The sequence below is a fragment of the Alosa alosa genome, chromosome 15, assembly GCF_017589495.1.
Source record: "Alosa alosa isolate M-15738 ecotype Scorff River chromosome 15, AALO_Geno_1.1, whole genome shotgun sequence".
NCBI lineage: Eukaryota > Metazoa > Chordata > Actinopteri > Clupeiformes > Clupeidae > Alosa > Alosa alosa.
In genome coordinates this window covers 30509536-30529831 of record NC_063203.1, presented here as the reverse complement: position 1 = coordinate 30529831, position 20296 = coordinate 30509536, and the positions used below count along the sequence as shown (strand labels likewise).

Here is a 20296-nt window from a genome sequence, read left to right as displayed (position 1 = left end):
TCCTGCATTGTACAACACCCGCAGAGCCATGGGGACAACAACTACAGTGTACAGTCAGGAACCTCAGACAACACTCTGACATAAAAACGGAAACCAGAAAGTACAACGATTCCTCCCTCAAGTAGATTTGAATGTAATTAAAATGTTGTATTAAATATTGAGTAATATTACAAATAATAAATATAATACAAAAAAGTAATATGTATTAAAATGAGCATGCTGACTACAAGATAAGCATGATGAGCGTTAGTTATCCAGGTTAAAGTGCACAACAGGCAGTCACTTGACTTCCCGCTCTCCAATGACTGCTCTGTCAGTTAACGCCTCCTCTTCCCCTCTGCAACACAGAAATTCCCTCAGTCTGTGGGAAACACTCAGAACGAGCAAAAACAAGTCACAGACAGGAAGACAGAGAAAGAGACAAACAGACAGACAGACTGACAGACAGAGAGACAAACAGACAGACAGACAGACAGACAGAGAGACAAACAGACAGACAGACAGACAGACAGAAGCCAAACATTGTGACAAAAAGAAAAGGACATATAGTTATTGTGATAGAGAAATAGAGAGAAGGGAAGGAGAGAGAGAGGGAGTAGGAGAGAGAGAGAGCGAGGGAGAGAGAGAGAGATAGCGAGAGAGAAATAACAACAGAGTGCACGAGGAGTAACCAGAGCGTGAAGCTAGCAGAAACAGGTAGAGGAAAGGAGCTCTGTTAACAGCAGCCACTGGCTGTAGAGGACGTGTGTGTGTGTGTGTGTGTGTGTGTGTGTGTGTGTGTGTGTGTGTGTGTGTGTGTGTGTGAGTGAGTGAGTGAGTGAGTGAGTGAGTGAGTGTGTGTGTGTCATGTCTGAGTCCAGCATGCTGCTGCTGGCCACCCTGGTGCTGCTCCTGCTGCTGCTGGCCTGGAGGAGGAGGGGGACACGTGGGCTTCCACTGCCCCCAGGACCCACTGGACTGCCCCTGCTGGGAAACCTGCCCCAAGTGGACAAGACAGCGCCCTTCAAGACCTTCATGAAGGTGAGCAAACGCAACACTTTGGGTTTGCCTGCAAAGTTATCCAACCAGAGCTGTGCTCACAAGTGCATGGAAGAAAAGAATGTGACTCTGCTTGTTGTGTTAGAAAGTTGTCCTTTCACCGCGAGCGCACAATCTTCCAAACGGACCGTAAACATTAAGGGACCAGTTTCCAATACATGGATTAGGCTTCGTCTTCGACTAAAATAGAACTTCAATAGGGAATTCCATTGACAAAAAGCTTTAATTTAGGACAAGCATTTATTCCTGTGCAGGACACCAGCCCATAGGTATTTACAGGACACCAGCCCATACAGTAGGTATTTACAGGACACCAGCCCATATAGGTATGTCATGAGCTCTCTCTCTGCCTGGTAACACGCGCTGATTAAAGTCTGATGACCTCCACCTGTTCCTGCTCTGCTCTGCCTCACCCTCGTTTACCTACCAGCTGCACTGCATTCACCACTCATCATGCCCGGTATATAAAGCCTTGCTTTTCAGTCCACACTTGTCAGATCGTCTGCAAACCCGCACCAGTTACCTGCCTGTCTTGGAAAATGACTCTGACTCTTTGCCTGTGAACCCAGACCCGGCTCGACTACTTCTTTGATCTCCAGCCCGGTAATCTTGACCTGCCTTCAGTCTCTCTTCTCTGAATACAGCCTAGCCCTTGACTGTACTGCTGCTTCGTTTCAATTGCTGTTGTGTGTGTTTCCCCAGGACTTCCCGGATCATCCAGCTCCTGCCATTGCTGCTCGGCTATGGGGGGAACACACACCGCAGACTCTTGGAACTCCCGAACCCCCTGAAACCCCTGTAACCCCAACCCTTAAATAAACATTCTAGCGTGGACGCTTTTGTGGTCCTCGTCCTGTTTGGTGTCTGACAGTACGATCTGACCAAACATGGACCCAGCGCCGCGGTCGAACCAGCATGGAAACCGGCGAACCAGAACCACCCACCGCCATGCAGCGCCTGGAAGAGACTGAGAGAGAGGCAAACCGCAACACTGCTGACACTGCCTCCCTACTTCAAGCCGCCTACCAACAGCTTCAGCAGTTCCAGCAGCAACAGCAACAACTTGCAATGATCATTCAACTTCTCACCAACCTTTCTCCTCTGCCTGCTCCCACCGCCCAGCCCCAGCCAGCCTGCTCACCGGCCCAGCACCCGAGTCTCCTGCCCAGTCCACTGCTGCCGTGGCTGCCGGAGCCCCAGAACCCAGGATCGGCAACCCAGAGCGGTTCAGCGGCGACCCAACCCAGGTACGGGCGTTCCTGACGAGCTGCCGTGTCCAGTTTACCCTGCAACCCAGGACTTTTGCCACTGAAGGGGCGATGGTGGGTTCGTGATCACTCACCTGGCGGGCGAGCTCGACTCTGGGAACGGCGGAGTTGGCGCCAGACCCCAGCATGTGCAACCTTCAACCTATTCGCAGAGGAGATGCTCAAGGTATTCGATTTGGAATCCACCACAGCCGAGGCATCTCGGGACCCTGATGAGTATTAGCCAAGGCAGAAGGACTGTTGCGGATTACTCCATTGACTTCGAACTGTGGCAAGTCGGAGCTCCTGGAACATGGAAGCATTGGTGGATGCCTTCCTCCACAGCCTGGCGGACTACATAAAGGACGAGCTGGTTTCCCATGGTCAACCCCACTCTTGATGAAGCCATTGCTCTGGCTGTCGCATCGACCGCAGGATCCAGGTCCGTCGTCGAGAGAGAGGGAAGCCAGAGTCCATCCACCAGCACACGAGGTGTCCCAACTGCCCTTCTGTCGCACCTGCCACACCGTCTAACCAGCCGGACCAGTCTGAACCGATGGAGATCGGCCGTGCCTCCCTAACCCCTGCAGCGCCAGCGACGCATCACCTCAACTTGTGCCTGTACTGTGGTGGTGATGGTCATCGAAGTCGCCACCTGTCCAGCAAAAGGCGGAGCTCACCAGATGTAGGAGGAATCGGATGAGCTCAATGAACATTCCGCCCTCCATCAGCCGTAAACCCCTCATCCAAGTCTGTCTTTACCTGTCTGATTCCACCCACACCCTGGCAGCCCTGGTGGACTCTGGCGCAGAAGCAAACATTATTGACACAGGACTTGCTCGTCAGCTGGGCTTGGAAAGCCATCGCTTGTCCACTCCTGTTCCAGCCGGGCCCTGGGCCGGTCGCGTAATTGGCACAGTTACCAGCATCACAGCCCCCATCTCGATGATGGTGTCAGGGAAACCACCGAGAGACCATCCGCTTCCACCTGCTCAGCTCCCCAGGCCAACCCCTAATCCTGGGCTACCCTTGGCTCCGTCTCCACAATCCTCACCTCGATTGGGCCTCCGGAACTGTGAAAGAGTGGGGAAATGCCTGCCACCTGACCTGTTTGCGTGCTGCCCCGCTGCCCCCGGCTCAGTACCCCCAGCACTGCCCCGACATTTCTAATGTCCCTGAATGTTACCATGGCCTCCGAGAGGTGTTCATCAAGACCAAAGCCACATCTCTGCCCCACACCGTCCGATGCACGACTGTGCCATTGATCTCCTCCCTGGGACTGCTCCACCCAAAGGTCACCTCTACTCACTATCCCTCCTGAAAGAAAAAACTATGGAGGTTTACATCAGGGACTCCCTGGCAGCTGGACTCATCCGCCCGTCTTCCTCTCCTGCTGGTGCGGGTTCTTTCTTTGTGGGAAAGAAAGATGGTTCTCTTAAGCCCCTGCATTGATTATCGAGGTCTGAGCGATGTCACAGTGAAGAACCGGTACCCTCTGCCTTTACTCACCTCTGCTTTTGAGTTGCTCCAGGGATCCACTATTTTCACCAAACTGGACCTTAGAAATGCTTACCACCTAGTCCGAGTAAGGGGAGGGTGACGAGTGGAAGACTGCATTCAACACCCACACGGCCATTATGAGTACCTGGTAATGCCATTTGGCCTCACCAGCCCCCCAGGTATTCCAGGCGCTGGTGAATGATGTGCTGCGGGACATGCTGAATAAATTGTCGCCGTGTACCTGGACGACATCTTAATTTTCTCCAGAACTCTGTCCGAACACACTCGTCATGTCCAGCTGGTTCTTCAACGGCTCCTGGAGAACTCCCTTTATGTCAAAGCGGAGAAATGCGAGTTCCACGCTCAGACTGTGTCGTTCCTGGGATACATTGTCGCTGAAGGCAATATCCAGATGGACCCCGCAAAGGTCTCGGCAGTTATCTCCTGGCCAGTTCGGGGAATAGGAAGAAGTTGCAGCAATTCCTCGGGTTTGCCAATTTCTGAGATTCATCGGAACTACAGCTCCGTCGCCGCTCCCCTCACAGCTCTGACCAGCATCAAACACCCCTTTTCCTGGACCCCAGAGGCCAACACAGCCTTTCATACCCTCAAGGCCCGGTTCACCACTGCCCCCATCCTCCAGATGCGGATTCAGACCCGGCAGTTCGTTGTCGAGGTGGATGCCTCAGACGTGGGAGTCGGGGCCATACTCTCTCAACAGGCAGAGGAGGACAACAAGTTGCACCCCTGTGCATTTTTCTCTCACCGGCTTTCACCTGCAGAGCGCAATTATGATGTTGGAGACCGCGAGCTGTTGGCAGTCAAGCTTGCCCTGGAGGAGTGGCGTCACTGGCTGGAGGGGTCCACAGTTCCGTTCCTGGTCTGGACCGATCACAAAAACCTCGAATACATCCGCAACGCCAAACGTCTTAACCCCAGACAGTCCCGCTGGGCCTTGTTTTTCACCAGATTCAACTTCACCCTGTCATACCGCCCAGGTTCTCGGAACACCAAGCCGGACGCTCTCTCCCGTCAGTTTCATAAGGATGACGCCCCTTCCCAGGAACCTGCATCAATTCTGCCCGATCCCTGCGTCGTAGCAGCCCTGACCTGGGATATCGAGGAGGAAATTCAGGAGGCCCTCCGTGACCATCCCAGTCCCAGTGCATGCCCAGGCGGTCGTCTCTTTGTCCCAGAGAATTTGAGGTCCCGGGTCATACAGTGGGGACACAACTCCCCGCCTTGCCTGCCACCCGGGCTCCCCGCACCTTCCATCTCCTTGCCCAGCGCTTCTGGTGGTCTGCTTTGAGAAGGGATGTCCGAGAATTCGTCCGTGCCTGCCCCACCTGCAATCAGAACAAGTCCTCCACTCGGCCCCCCGCTGGTTTACTCCAGCCCTTGCCTGTGCCCACACAACCCTGGTCCCACGTCTCCTTGGACTTTGTAACTGGCCTCCCACCATCAGGTGGGATGGCCGGTCATTCTCACTGTGGTTGACGGTTCAGCAAGATGGCACACTTCATTCCCCTCCCTAAACTGCCATCTGCCAGAGAGACTGCCCAGGCTGTTCTTGATCATGTCTTCCGTCTACGGGCTGCCCAGGGATGTTGTCTCTGACCGAGGTCCGCAATTCACCTCCACATTCTGGAAGGAGTTCTGCTGTCTTCTAGGGGCCACAGTGAGTCTCACCTCTGGGTTCCACCCCCAGTCCAATGGTCAATCCGGGCGGGCAAACCAGGAGCTGGAGAAGGGCTGCGGTGCATGGTTTCTCGCAAACCCCAGGCTTGGGCACAACAACTGGCGTGGATAGAGTATGCTCACAACTCCCTCACCTGCTCTGCCACTGGTATGTCACCTTTCCAGTGTGTGTATGGCTACCAGCCCCCTGTTCCCCAGCCAGGAGGGAGATGTGTCCTGCCCGTCTGCCCTCGCCTATGCCGCCCGTTGCCGTCGTGCCTGGTCACAAGCTCGTGCCCGCTACTCAAGTCAGCTGTCAGCTATGCCACTGGGGCTAACCGCCCGAAGATCGCCCGGCACCCGGCCACCGTGTTGGCCAGAAGGTGTGGCTGTCAGCCAAGGATCTCCCACTGCGGGTGGAATCGCGTAAACTGGCACCTCGATTCCTCGGCCCGTTCCCTATCCAGAGGGTCATCAGCCCAACCGCAGTCCGGCTCCAGTTGCCAACCTCCATGAGGGTGCACCCTACTTTCCATGTTTCGAAAGTCAAGCCGACGCATGAAAGCCCGCTGGTCCCCGTGCCGCTTCCTCCTCCTCCTCCTCGCCTCGTTGACGGTGGGCTGGTGTACACCGTTCGACGCCTGCTTCGGTCCAGACGGCGAGGTAGGGGCCTCCAGTATCTCGTCGACTGGGAGGGCTATGGGCCTGAGGAGAGAACCTGGGTGCCAGCCAGTCGGATTGTGGACCGGACACTCATCGCCGACTTCCACCGTCTGCATCCTGATCAACCTGCAATCCGTGAGGGGCCGCCCCAGAGGGGGTCCCCTAACCGTCCTGCCCGCCCGGCTTCCTGTCCTGTGCCTGACCCTGACCCTGTCTCGGTACCTGTCCCGTCTTCTGTCCCGACCCTCCAGCTCCCCTCCGAGGATGAGGATGTTCACTCGGACCTTCGGAGGAATTCTAGCCCTCCACCGGCTCCCCTCCGCCCTCCCGGCGTGGTGTCACTCTTGGGGACTTCTGGGGCCGTCCCCTAGGGGGTTCTGTCATGAACTCTCTCTCTGCCTGGTAACGCAGGGCTGATTAAAGTCTGATGACCTCCACCTGTTCCTGCTCTGCTCTGCCTCACCCTCGTTTACCTACCAGCTGCACTGCATTCACCACTCATCATGCCCGGTATATAAAGCCTTGCTTTTCAGTCCACACTTGTCAGATCGTCTGCAAACCCGCACCAGTTACCTGCCTGTCTTGGAAAACGACTCTGACTCTTTGCCTGTGAACCCAGACCCGCTCGACTACTTCTTTGATCTCCAGCCCCGGTAATCTTGACCTGCCTTCCGTCTCTCTTCTATGAATACAGCCTAGCCCTTGACTGTACTGCTGCTTCGTTTCAATTGCTGTTGTGTGTGTTTTCCCCAGGACTTCCCGGATCATCCAGCTCCTGCCATTGCTGCTCGGCTATTGGGGGAACACACACACGCAGACTCTTGGAACTCCCGGAACCCCTGAAACCCCTGTAACCCCCAACCCTTAAATAAACATTCTAACGTGACGCTTTTGTGGTCCTCGTCCTGTTTGGTGTCTGACAAGGTATTTACAGGACACCAGCTTATAGGTATTTACAGGACACCAGCCCATACAGTAGGTATTTACAGGACACCAGCCCATATAGGTATTTACAGGACACCAGCTTATAGGTATTTACAGACTGACTCCCCGTTATGGAACTCACATAATTCTGTTTTTTCTTTCTAAGTGGAGTGAGCAGTACGGGCCGGTCATGACTGTGACCCTTGGGCCTGTGCGGATAGTGGCCCTCAGTGGGTACCAGACAGTGAAGGAGGCCCTAGTGGACCAGGCCGATGACTTCACAGGAAGGGCACCAGTTCCGTTCTTGAACCGGGTCGTCAAGGGATACGGTAAGATCAGAAATACAACATTCCTTCCTGATCAGGTTGTCCATTAAAAGATCTGTGGCTATTGATTACCAATCGGGCGGTTACTGATCAGACCATCCAGATAGATAGATAGATAGATAGATACTTTATTGATCCCCAGGGGAAATTCAATTCCGTATTGATCTGTGCAGTCTGTTGATTTTCTTCGTCAGGTCTGGCCATCAGTAATGGTGAGCGCTGGCGCCAGCTGAGACGCTTCACACTGAGCACGCTCAGAGACTTTGGGATGGGCCGCAAGAGGATGGAGCAGTGGATCCAGGAGGAGAGCAGACACCTGCTGGAGAGCATGAGACAAACCAAATGTGAGTCTATGTGTGTGTGTGTGTGTGTGTGTGTGTGTGTGTGTGTGAGTGAGGAGGAGAGCAGACACCTGCTGGAGAGCCTGAGACAAACCAAATGTGAGAGAGAGAGAGTGTGAGTGTGTGTTTGTGTGTTTGGACCATAGTCTGTGACAAACAAATATGTGCATTTGATTGTTAAAGGTGATCTAAGCGATGCTGGGTAACGTCACTTCTGTTTACTTTCAAACAAAACAGAGAGCTAGCTCGCTACTTCCTCCCCCTCCCTCCCGTGCTGCTCCCGTGCAATTGAAACTCCCCTAAACGTGCATCTTGTCTCTGATTTGCTGGAACAGTTTGTTATGTTTTTATGGGCTAGGTTTGCCCAGGTTGTTTTTGTTGCCTTTTTTGGAGCCTGGGCTGTCCACAGAGATGCGTTTTTTACAGCGTATTCAGGACACAGACAGCTAGCGGTTGGTTAGGTGATGTTTACAGTAAGTGACATAAAATGTTTTAGCCTATAAAACATGTGGCATCGCTTAGAGCACCTTTAAGTAGGGACAAAAGCAGGCAGTTTCATATACCAGGGTGTCACAAACATGGCCTTGCTTGGCTCTACAGGGCCACCATATGCTCCTCTACCGTGAGGATGAAGTGTGTGTGGTGTGTGTGTGTGTGTGTGTGTGTGTTGCTTGGCTCTACAGGGCCACCATACTTTCTCTACATCTCTTTCTCTCTCTCTCTCTCTTTCAGCAGCTCCGTTTGATCCCACGTTCTTCCTGAGCCGTGCCGTGTCCAACGTGATCTGTTCTCTGGTGTTCGGACAGCGCTTCAGCTATGATGACGTCAACTTCCTGCGTCTGCTGCAGATCATCTCAGATACGTTTCGCTTCGGAAGCAAACCATGGGGACAGGTACAAAAACAAACACAAACGAAAACAACTCTTATAACTTTTAATATAACTGTTTCCCCATTTTTCTCAACATCTAAACAGCATTAGAGTATATGCCTGCACTGATGCATTTAATACTTCTGTCTAAAACATTTCTCTGTCATCCTGTTGTGCAAGACAACATTTTGCACAATTACACAATTAGGTTGAGGGGCATGAGGTCCTTCCTCAAAAAACAAATACACCATTATCTTCAAAGGGGTGTATTCAAAGACTTTGGAAGAATTTGTTTAAAACTTAAAAGATCCAAATATTAAAGGTGCAGTTAGGGATTGTGCAGGAAGACACATTTGTGTTTATAAGTAAGTATAAGTATATATACTCTTTTGATCCCGTGAGGGAAATTTGGTCTCTGCATTTATCCCAATCCGTGAATTAGTGAAACACACTCAGCACACAGTGAAGAGAAGCACACACTAATCCCGGCGCAGTGAGCTGCCTGCAACAACAGCGGCGCTCAGGGAGCAGTGAGGGGTTAGGTGCCTTGCTCAAGGGCACCTCAGCCGTGCCTACTGGTCGGGGTTCAAACCGGCAACCCTCCGGTTGTCGGAAGCGCTGACCAGTAGGCCACGGCTTCCCCTTGTGTTTATATTTACACAGGGTTTCATTTTTGTTTGGGGGACAGGCTGCTCCCACGCTGCAAAACTAAAACCTAGAGGCCCCTGTCAGAGGCCCCAAGTAGTACGTGTTGGCAACAATACCTCAAGCAGCATCACACTGAGCACAGGGGCCCCCCAAGGCTGCGTGCTCAGTCCGCTGCTCTTCACCCTGCTGACGCATGACTGCACTGCAACCTACAGCAACAATCACATAGTGAAATTTGCTGACGACACAACTCTGGTGGGTCTCATCACCAAGGGCGACGAGACTCAATACAGGTTGGAGGTCGACCATCTGACCACGTGGTGCAGGGACAACAACCTCCTGCTGAACGTCAGCAAGACCAAAGAGATTGTTGTTGACTTCCGGAGAGGTCACACCCAACACCTGCCACTGACCATCGACGGTGCTGTGGTGGAGAGAGCGAGCAGCACCAAATTCCTGGGGGTGCACATCAGTGAAGACCTCTCCTGGACCACCAACACTGCATCACTGGCGAAGAGAGCTCAGCGCCGCCTGTACTTCCCTGCGGAAACTCAGGCGAGCAAGTGCTCCACCAGCCATCATGACCACATTCTACCGAGGCACCATTGAGAGCATCCTCTCCAGCTGTATCGCTGTGTGGGGCGGAAGCTGCACTGAATACAACAGGAAAGCCCTGCAGCGCATAGTGAACACAGCTGGAAGGATCATTGGTGCTTCACTCCCCTCCCTGAAGGACATTTACACCACCCACCTCACCCCAGTAAGGCGACCAAAATTGTGAGTGATGCAAGTCACCCCGCTCACAATCTGTTTGATCTACTGCCCTCTGGGAAGAGGTACAGAAGCCTGCGCTCCCGCACTACCAGACTCACCAACAGCTTCATACACCAAGCTGTAAGGATGCTGAACTCTCTCCCTCCTCTCCCCCCTCCACCCTCAGCTACATAACATCCTGGACATTGGACCCACAATGGCCGCCTGCACTACTCCACTTGCACACTTGCACACTTGTACACTTTACAACTTGGTGTTGTTGTCCTGAAAACACAACACTTCTGCTGCTCTTACATAACTTGCACCACTATGCCACTTTCTTTATTACTTAGGTCAAACAGAACTACCCAAGCCTTTTATTGGCCTGACTTTGCACTAGTATTTTATTGACTGTCTATGCACAATTTCAACCAAATTTTGCTGCTCTTATTTTTTCATTGTGTCCTCAAATGTGCCCTCTTATTTACTTATTTACTTACTTTTTTGTTTACTTGAATGTTATGTTTGTCTGTGGACTTAAATTGGAAAAATATGTCTTGTCTTCACCGTGGGATAGTGAGAAACGTAATTTCGATCTCTTTGTATGTCTGGAACATGTGAAGAAATTGACAATAAAGCTGACTTTGACTTTGACTTTGACTTTGACCTACATTAACCAAGTGAGATGATATAAGTTGATATGAGATGAATAACACTTGGTGAGATGTTATTGGATAAGCAGTTTCTGGAGCCTGGGCTGCCTACAGAGACAGGATTTTATTAGATAAGCAGTTTCTGGAGCCTGGGCTGCCTACAGAGACAGGATTTTCTGTATATTTTATTAGATAAGCAGTTTCTGGAGCCTGGGCTGCCTACAGAGACAGGAATTTCTTTAGAGTGTGCTCACAGAATGAGCAGCTAGCGCTCTTGAAGAAATGATGAATGTGACAAAAAATTTTTATGGGTTTGAAAAATCCCTGACTGCGCCTTTAAAAGAAAATCTGTGTGGGCCCATGCTCACTGTGCTTCAATAGCACTACTCAAGCCCTTGTGTGTCCCAGTGCCGGACTACTGTATGCTTCTAATCCAGAGAGCATCCCCCGTCCCCACAGGTGGGTATACTGCATAGTCCTGAGTATCACGTAGACTACACCACTGGCTTCTAATCCAGATAACATCCCCACCTTTGTTTGTGTTTATGTTCATATTTACACAGCTGTACAACATCTTCCCCCGTCTGATGACTTACACACCTGGCCCCCACCAAAAAGTCTTCCGGCACATGGACGAACTGCGGGAGTTTGTAACGGCGAAGATCCACCAGCACAAAGACACTCTGGACCCAGACAACCCTCGTGACTACATCGATTGTTTCCTCATAAGACTCGAGCAGGTAGGCAGTTTCCTCGCGACTACATCGACTGTTTCCTCATCAGATTTGAGCAGGTAGGCAGGAGGCAGCTGATATCATGAACAGTGGGCTTGCTGAGTAGACCCATATGGAAAAGACAAACAAGACTCTTTTAATGAGGAAAAGGATATTTGTTAATCCTTAAGTAATGTTGAAAACATAATTAATAATGATGAATTAAGTGTTGCTTATTGTTATGACCGCCGCGCAGCGTTTAGTCAGATTTCTTTTTTCTTTTTCACATGGCCAATTTTCCGTCAAGGATTCCCGGGACACTGAAAGACCGGGGTGCACGAATCTTGGTCGGTATGTAGCCCCACAAGGATAGTATGGAACCATTGTTTTTCGTTTTGATCTGTAGCCCCCCCGCTGGACTGGACCCCCCCGAAAGGAGGGTAGGGCGGGGTTTCTGTGAATATCTTGAGAACCGTAGGGTTTAGGAGGACCACCTTTTTTTTGTATGTTGATCTTAAGGGGCCATGTCAACCCGTTCCATAACCACTCATTTCATGTATAGCGCCACCTAGTTAAAAACAAAAAAGTAAAAATGAGGTGTTGTAATCGCAGGTATCTGTGACCTAACATGGTCAAAACTGCACGAAATTGGAAGTGTAGGATCATTATGACACCCTCTGAATGCACGCCAAGTTTTGTGGAATTCTGTTCATGGGGGGGCCATACAATAAATTAATTTATGTTACTGTGTACCAACTGGCCTGTAGGTGGCCGGACACAGTTTTCTGTGAATATCTTGAGAACCGTAGAGCCTAGGAGGACCAACTTTTTTGTGTATGTTGGTCTTAAGAGGCCATGTCAACCCATCCCATTACCACTCAATTCATGTATAGCGCCACCTAGTTAAAAATTAAAAAGCAAAAAATTAGGTGTTGTAATCACAATATTTCTGGCTGACATGGTCAAAACTGCACAAAATTGAAGGTGTAGGATCATTATGACACTCTCTGAATGCATGCCAAGTTTCGTGGACTTTCGTTTATGGGGAGCCATACAATAAATTAATTTATGTGTACATTTAGTGACCGTACACCAACAGAGTTTTCTGTGAATATCTTGAGAACCATAGGGCCTAGGATGACCAATTTTTTGCATATGTTTGCCTCCAGGGGTCATGTTGACCAATTCCATATGCACACATGTGTGTGTGTGAATGTCTGTGCATTAACAGACATTCACACACACACATACATTCACAGTAATCATACGTATGACGGCTCCCATACACAGCTGCGTGCATCGCATTGCTGGAGAGGCATCCCATTCACTTTAAATGGGCTCACGTGATCCGTTGCCGAACTGAATTGTGGGTCCGTCGTGTCGCGTTTCTCCCGCTGCTCGCATTGAGGAGTTCAGCTGTTGCTGCACCGACAGACGGCACCGGCCAATCAAGCCAATCTACGGACGGCACCAACCAATCACATTACGGTTTTACTTCAAGTCATTTGCATAGCTACCGTCGGGAACACCCACTGGAATGCGTTGACGGAACGCAGCTGTGTGTGGGAGCCATCATACATACATACACAATAGATATATGTACACAATGAACACAATTTGACAAGCGTGACTTATTTTTGTGGAAAAAATGTGCTGGACTGAGCGGCGGTCATATTTTGTACCGCTCTGCGGTACATCTAGTTTGCTTAATGCTTAAATAATACTTAACTAATGCTTAATGGTGTACCTTTATTGTAAAGTGTTACCCGCATAGTCAAACTTTACAAAGTGCGCAGAACAGACAGACCTGCTGTATGCTACAAGCTAACCACATCAGTGGACCCCACCATTCTCTTTACTGTCTCAGGAGAGCGATCTTCCTACCACGGAGTTCTTCTACGATAATCTAGTCTCCACTGTCATGAACCTTTTTTTTGCTGGCACAGAGACCACCAGCACAACTATGAGATATGCTATGATGCTACTTATCAAACATCCAGAGATACAGGGTAAGGCTTGATCGAACGAACACACACACACACACACACACACACACACACACACACACACACACACACACACACACACACACACACAAACGCTGTCAAATGCTATTTATGCCCCTAATATGCCTCTATGCTTTCGTAATAAGTTTAAGGGATAAGGGATCGTAATAAGGGATCATACTAGAACAGCTTAATGCTTTAGAAGTGCAGTCATGTTCATTTATTAACAGTTATAGAGTCTTATGTCAGTTTCTAAGATACATTATCATACTATATCTATAACACTTTAAACAAATTATGTTGTATTTCTGTTCTGTCTGAATTCAAGAGCAAATGCATAAGGAGATTGAGACAGTGATTGGCGCACATCACATTCCACAAATGGAAGACAGGAAGTCCCTCCCCTACACTGATGCTGTCATTCATGAGGCCCAGCGCTACCTGGACATTGTGCCCCTCAATATCCCCCACTACGCCACCAAGGACATCTCTTTCAGGGGCTACACCATTCCCAAGGTCTGTCCAGTGGAACACCTCTTGCTCTGCTCTGCCATTATACTACACAGCCTATACATGTGACAACACCACACACATATAATAACAGTGTCTATCTAGTGCTTTCATTACACTAGTGATAGACTGATTGATTGGCTGTAAGGCTGAACAACCAGGCTGATTAATGCCGTAATGTGTCATAATCGTCACTGGCAGAGTAAACGTGCTCACAAGGCCGACAAAAAACCTTTGAACACTTGCAGCCCCATTCATTTGTGCATTGTCTACTGATAAACCCCATATCTGCCAATCACTTAATTACACAGAATTGAATGATGTACTGGTGCTAGTCTGACTCATACTTTGACCCCCCTACTCATACACTGACACCCATGCCTGGGCAATGAGGGGAAGTCTAATATGAGCTGACTGATAAATAGGGCTCGCCAAATTGGAAGTCTTTGGGTATGTGAGGAGCTCGTCAATCCGATTATCCGTCAACATGGACTCAGCTTCCACTGCTATGCTGATGACACTCAGCTGTACATCAGCACCAAACCCTCTACCCAGCTCCCACCCACATCACTTGTCAACTGCCTGCAAGAAATAAAATCCTGGACGTCCACAAACCTTCTCAAACTAAACAGCAACAAAACTGAGCTCATGGTGGTGGCTCCTGCAGCACAACTAAAGAAGGTCGCTGACCTCCTCGTGGAAGTGAATGGCTGCTCTCCTTCCCCAGAAGTCCGCAACCTGGGCGTCATCTTGGATTCTACTCTTTCATTCCAGTCACATATCAAACACATCACCAAATATGCCTTCTCCCACCTCATAAACATCACCAAATATGCCTTCTACCACCTGAAACTCATCACCAATCTGCCTTCTACCACCTCAAAAACATCTCAAGACTCACGACTCTCACTCTCTGATTCTAAAAGAAAGGTTTTGAACAACTCACTTGGTTTTTCTGCACGCCACCATCTTGTCAGTCAAGGAGTGAGTTGTCCAAAACCTTTCTGTTTAGTTAACTATGTGTACACAAACAATGTTCTCAATGCTCAATGTTCATGTATAGAGACACTGATGATACTTCTATCAAAGTTTCATGTTGTGTCGAGCCTTCTTAGTGTTTTAAAAATAGTGATTTTTGATGCGATCATGCATCAAAATAGTAGTGCCCCTAGGATTCCCATTCAGAAGGTCATTTGACAACACTGACACACTTAAAAGTGGCGCTTCCGGCATAATTATGCTTTTAAACGAAAGATTGACTTAGGTACATTCTACGACGGAGTATTAGGGCCACACATGAAGGAAAAAATATTTTTGCCATGACGAGATTAAACTCGCCATGTCGACATTAAACTCGACATTTCGAGAATAAAGTTGAAATATCATATCTACTCGACGTGTCGACTTTAAAGTCAACATGCTGACATTAAACTCGAAATAAAGTTTAAACATAGCCTACAGTTTAAGCTATGTAGCCTACGTGTTATTGTAGGTTTATTTCAGATAGATTGCTAGATTGCAGATATTCAGATAGATTGCGTCTTCTCATTGCCGTCATCATGAAGCGATGTATCTCGCGATTATACCATGCACTATTATATAGCTAGAATAATACATGTTTCCAATGATATAATGTTTCTATAGTAGGCTACAAAATGTTATTTCACTCTGTTTTATGTGGGTAAGGCCACCACACATCCAAATAACTGCCCTCATGACCCACAGGCCGTCACTCTCCATAGGTTAACATGGCAAAACTATTTTTTCTAAAACTGCTTTTCCATGTCTCACCTGCAATACATATAGAAGGCTATAAACACAGATATGTATAAGTATATAGGCCTATACTCTTTTGATCCCGTGAGGGAATATGTGTTCATGCACTTTATTTAGGCTAGCCTACATGGGGTGGTCGGGAGGACAGCTTCATTCGTCCCTCCATAGACATTCAGCAATGGGCTGTTTTGCATCCATTACAAACAAGCAACGTGAAAGTCTAGGATTGGGGAGAGCGCCTAGTATGCAGTTGAACCTTTAGATGAAAAACAACACTTTAATAATGGGCCTACAATAAATAAATAAATCGCTAATGACGTTTAGGCTACTTTTGACCATCGCATTTATCGCCTGTAACTCCGTGATAGGACCTAACAGCAAAGTAGCCTATTTGGCTGAGCAACGTAGGTTAATATGTTCTATGTTTTGTCCACATGATATAGGCCTATGTCTAATCATTGTTGCACTCGAACACTCTGAATCATTCTTGCACTAGTTGCATTGTTTCATTCGTCCTCCCTTTCAGCGGTCGTTCTCTCTCCAAACTAACTTTATTCTCAAAATGTTGAGTTTAATGTCGACACGTCGAGATTAAAATCGACATGATATTTCAACTTTATTCTCGAAATGTTGAGTTTAATGTCGACATGGCGCCATTAAAGTCGATACGTCGAGATTAAAGTCGATCTTACATTTCAATTCTTTTCTCGAAAAGTCGCGTTTAATGTCGACATGGCGACTTTAAAATCGACATGTCGAGTTTAATCTTCATGTTCTAAACCTTCATGTGTGGCCCTAATACTCCGTCGTAACATTCACAAAAAGACCCTACTGTAGATTGCATTTTGGCAAGTGTTGCGCTTTAACCCCGAGTTGCTCTGGGCACAAAGGCCCTTGTAATAAAATTGACAAATGTAAGCCGCTTTGGATAAAAGCATCTACTAAATGAAAAAAATACTATGAATGAATGAATCATTCGGCTCTGCTTTAACGTCAGAAAAGATCTGTAAACAGAAATGCTAATGTGATTACAGTGTGTATGATAAAAGTCATTTAAGCCTGACTACAGACAGCTGTGGAGATAAAACTTTGTTTGTTATACTACTTCCTGATCCCTGACCTCTGACTCCTTGCAGGACACCGTGATCATTCCCATGCTGCACTCTGTACTCCGGGACGAGGACCAATGGGAGAAGCCCTGGACCTTTAACCCTGACCACTTCCTGGACAAAAATGGGAACTTCAAGAAGAACCCAGCCTTTTATGCCTTCTCGGCAGGTATGGAGAGTTTGTGTGTGTGCTGTTTAAAAAAGAAGTCTGCAAAGACAGGTTTCATTCTACCTTTGTTAGGCATTATATTGATCCCTTGGGGATCAAGAAAGTATCTATCTATCTATGTATCCATCTATCTATCTATCTGTCTATCTATCTATCTATCTATCTATCGATCTAATTATCTATATTGGCAAATGTAGGCTATTACTGTATAGATAACATTAACGGCAGACATATATATTTGGCTACTAGAATATGTTTTTGCTTGTTATATGGTTCATAGAAAGCGGTATGTCACTTAACGCCACCCTGACACTCTAACAATAGTGTCACATCAAGGCAGCATGGGAGGCTATTTACAGGGTTATACATTTGCACAGTACCATAATGTTACAGTATTTACATTGATTGATTCATCAAAATGTCTACCCCTATAAGGTTTACACACAGGGATGGGCTATACAGTACATGGGAATGCATTTCTTTTCTTCATTTTTCTTTCTGATTAAAGTGTGTGTGTACTGATGCAATATGTATGTATTTTGTGTGTGTGTGTGTGTGTGTGTGTGTGTGTGTGTGTATGTGTATTCTCAGGTAAACGGGCATGTGTGGGTGAGTCATTAGCGCGGATGGAGCTCCTGATCTTCCTGGTGTCCATAGTGCAGCAGTTCCACCTCAGCACCCCTGGAGGACCATCCAGTCTGGACATAAAGCCTGAGTTCAGTAGCTTTGGGAACATACCCCGTCGATACGAGCTCATCGCCACCCCCTGTTGACCAGCCATGGTACTACAGGACAGTACCTAGAATGTCAGGACTTTTGTGTCTAAGGCCCTCTTTTTTGCAGTGGTTCTATCAGTCTACTAAACTGTTCCTTAGTGCATTAAAGATCAGCCTACTAAACTGTTCCTTAGTATAGTAAAGATCAGTCTACTGTCTACTAAACTGTTCCTTAGTGTATTAAAGATCAGTCTACTACACTGTTCCTTAGTGTATTAAAGATCAGTCTACTGTCTACTAAACTGTTCCTTAGTGCATTAAAATCAGTCTACTAAACTGTTCCTTAGTGCATTAAAATCAGTCTACTAAACTGTTCCTTAGTGTATTATAGATCAGTCTACTAGACTGGTTGTTAGTGTATTAAAGATTAGTCTACTAGACTGTTCCTTAGTGTATTAAAGATCAGTCTACTGTCTACTAAACTGTTCCTTAGTGTATTAAAGATCAGTCTACTGTCTACTAAACTGTTCCTTAGTGTAGTAAAGATCAGTCTACTAAACTGTTCCTTAGTGCATTAAAATCAGTCTACTAAACTGTTCCTTAGTGTATTATAGATCAGTCTACTAGACTGTTCGTTAGTGTATTAAAGATCAGTCTATTAAACTGTTCCTTAGTGAATTAAAGATCAGCCTACTAAACTGTTTCTTAGTGTAGTAAAGATCAGTCTACTGTCTACTAAACTGTTCCTTAGTGTATTACAGATCAGTCAATAATTAATCAATCAATAAATCAATAATACGTAATCTAGATGAGCTGTCATATTGTAGGCCTACTTTGCTAACCCAGCTGTACGACAAGATCATTTTAGACTGAATATATTATATAGCTTACCATGAATAGCCACAATGCAGGAGAAACCCTGTCCAACTTGGACATTATTGTGAAGATATAACACAGATGAATATTATCCAGAGACAAATTTAGGGCCGCTTTTGTTAACCTATGGATTTGCACATAGTGAAGATATAGATATGCACCTATGGATTTGCACATAGTGAAGATATAGATATGCACCAAGCAGTCTTGTATTGCCTTTAATGCCCCAGTGTGTTCAGAGGGGTGAACCTTCCTCCCTTTAATGCCCCAGTGTGTTCAGAGGTGATTGCTTGATTGAAAATCTTTATTGACATGATGAATTTTGTACAAAGGATGATGCTTATATGAATAAATAAATAAATAAAATGACTTTGTACTCTTATCAGTCAAAAGGATAAACACAATAAAGCCACAGGGCTTATTTCCATTGTGGTCCTGATAAGAGAACCCCAGGTGAACACTCCTCCCTTTAATGCCCCAGTGTGTTCAGAGGTAAGAGAACCCCAGGTGAACAGTCCTCCCTTTAATGCAAAGGTGAATATTGCCTCTGCACAAAGATCACTACAGCTGTCAACATTGCAGGAAGGTAGCATTGGGAACAGGATTTCTGACATTCTTATGTGTCTGTCAGATTAAACCAGCTGCATTTTGTTTTGGTCTGTACAAATGAACTAAAACATATGGCAATGCTATTTTCTATTCCAAGGCACTGACAATATGAATAAACATGTAAATTGTCTTTCACAGTGAAATGATAAGGTGAGTGTTGAACAAGGGTGCCACATGGTTGCCTAGAAATGTCTTTAGAATGTCAGTTGGTTTCATACATTTTTCCCTGTGTGCATCCATTTGAGATCTGACATGATTTCTCATTCAACCATGCTTCTAGCTTTGGAGATGCACATTGGCCGCATTATTCCAGAGATTAAGGTACTTACTTACTGGCTCTATCCGTCACAGAGCACATAAAACCTCTCAGTCCACAATAAAAACTTAGAGAGGGTACGAGAGTGAGAGACAGACACCCAGAGGCATTGAAGAAAAAGGAGAAATAGACAGACAAAGAGAGAGGAGAGAGAGAGAAATAGAGAGTAATTAATTAGGTTGAAGCATCGACCCAGATAGTGTGGGAAATCACCCCTTCAGGTAGAGGAAGGTGCCTTGACCCTTTGCGGAGTGAGTTAGATTGCAAATCCATAATTACACAGTGGTGGTCTAGTATGTTTTGGACAGCTATCTAACCATGTTCCATGCATCCTTTATTGTGCCATCCAATTGAATGTGCAGTGCACAACATTCTCATCACAAATTTGCTATTATAATCTTAGACGAACAGCATCTACATCCTGTTAACAGCAGCCACTGGCTGTAGAGGACGTGTGTGTGTGTGTGTGTGTGTGTGTGTGTGTGCGTCATGTCTGAGTCCAACATGCTGTGCTGCTTCTGCTGCTGCTGGCCTGGAGGAGGAGGAGGACAGTATAAGTATAAGTATATATACTCTTTTGATCCCATGAGGGAAATTTGGTCTCTGCATTTATCCCAATCCATGAATTAGTGAAACACACACAGCGTACACACAGTGAGGTGAAGCACACACTAATCCCGGCACAGTGAGCTGCCTGCATCAACAGCGGCGCTCGGGGAGCAGTGAGGGGTTGGGTGCCTTGCTCAAGGGCACTTCAGCCGTGCCTACTGGTCGGGGTTCGAACCGGCAAGCCTCCGGTTACAGGTCCGAAGTGCTAACCAGTAGGCCACGGCTGCCCCTAACGGGGGCTTCCACTG

General features: G+C 47.5%; 1 protein-coding gene across 3 annotated transcripts; it reads left to right on the top strand.

The window, feature by feature from the left end:
* Window positions 1-375: 375 nt before the first annotated feature.
* Window positions 376-18883, top strand: LOC125308188 (cytochrome P450 2F3-like). Of its 3 annotated transcripts, none has more exons than XM_048264520.1 (9): window positions 376-1020; window positions 7216-7378; window positions 7570-7719; window positions 8452-8609; window positions 11203-11379; window positions 13220-13361; window positions 13687-13874; window positions 16781-16922; window positions 17514-18883. In XM_048264520.1, exons 1-9 carry the CDS (start codon window positions 847-849, stop codon window positions 17693-17695), a joined length of 1476 nt encoding a protein of 491 aa, XP_048120477.1. In that variant the 5' UTR covers window positions 376-846; the 3' UTR covers window positions 17696-18883. The 3 variants fall into 3 exon arrangements, with proteins under 3 accessions (XP_048120477.1, XP_048120476.1, XP_048120478.1); XM_048264519.1 differs by having other exon boundaries at window positions 8449-8609; XM_048264521.1 differs by lacking the exon at window positions 376-1020 and adding an exon at window positions 1031-1307 and having other exon boundaries at window positions 7075-7378; window positions 8449-8609.
* Window positions 18884-20296: the final 1413 nt, after the last annotated feature.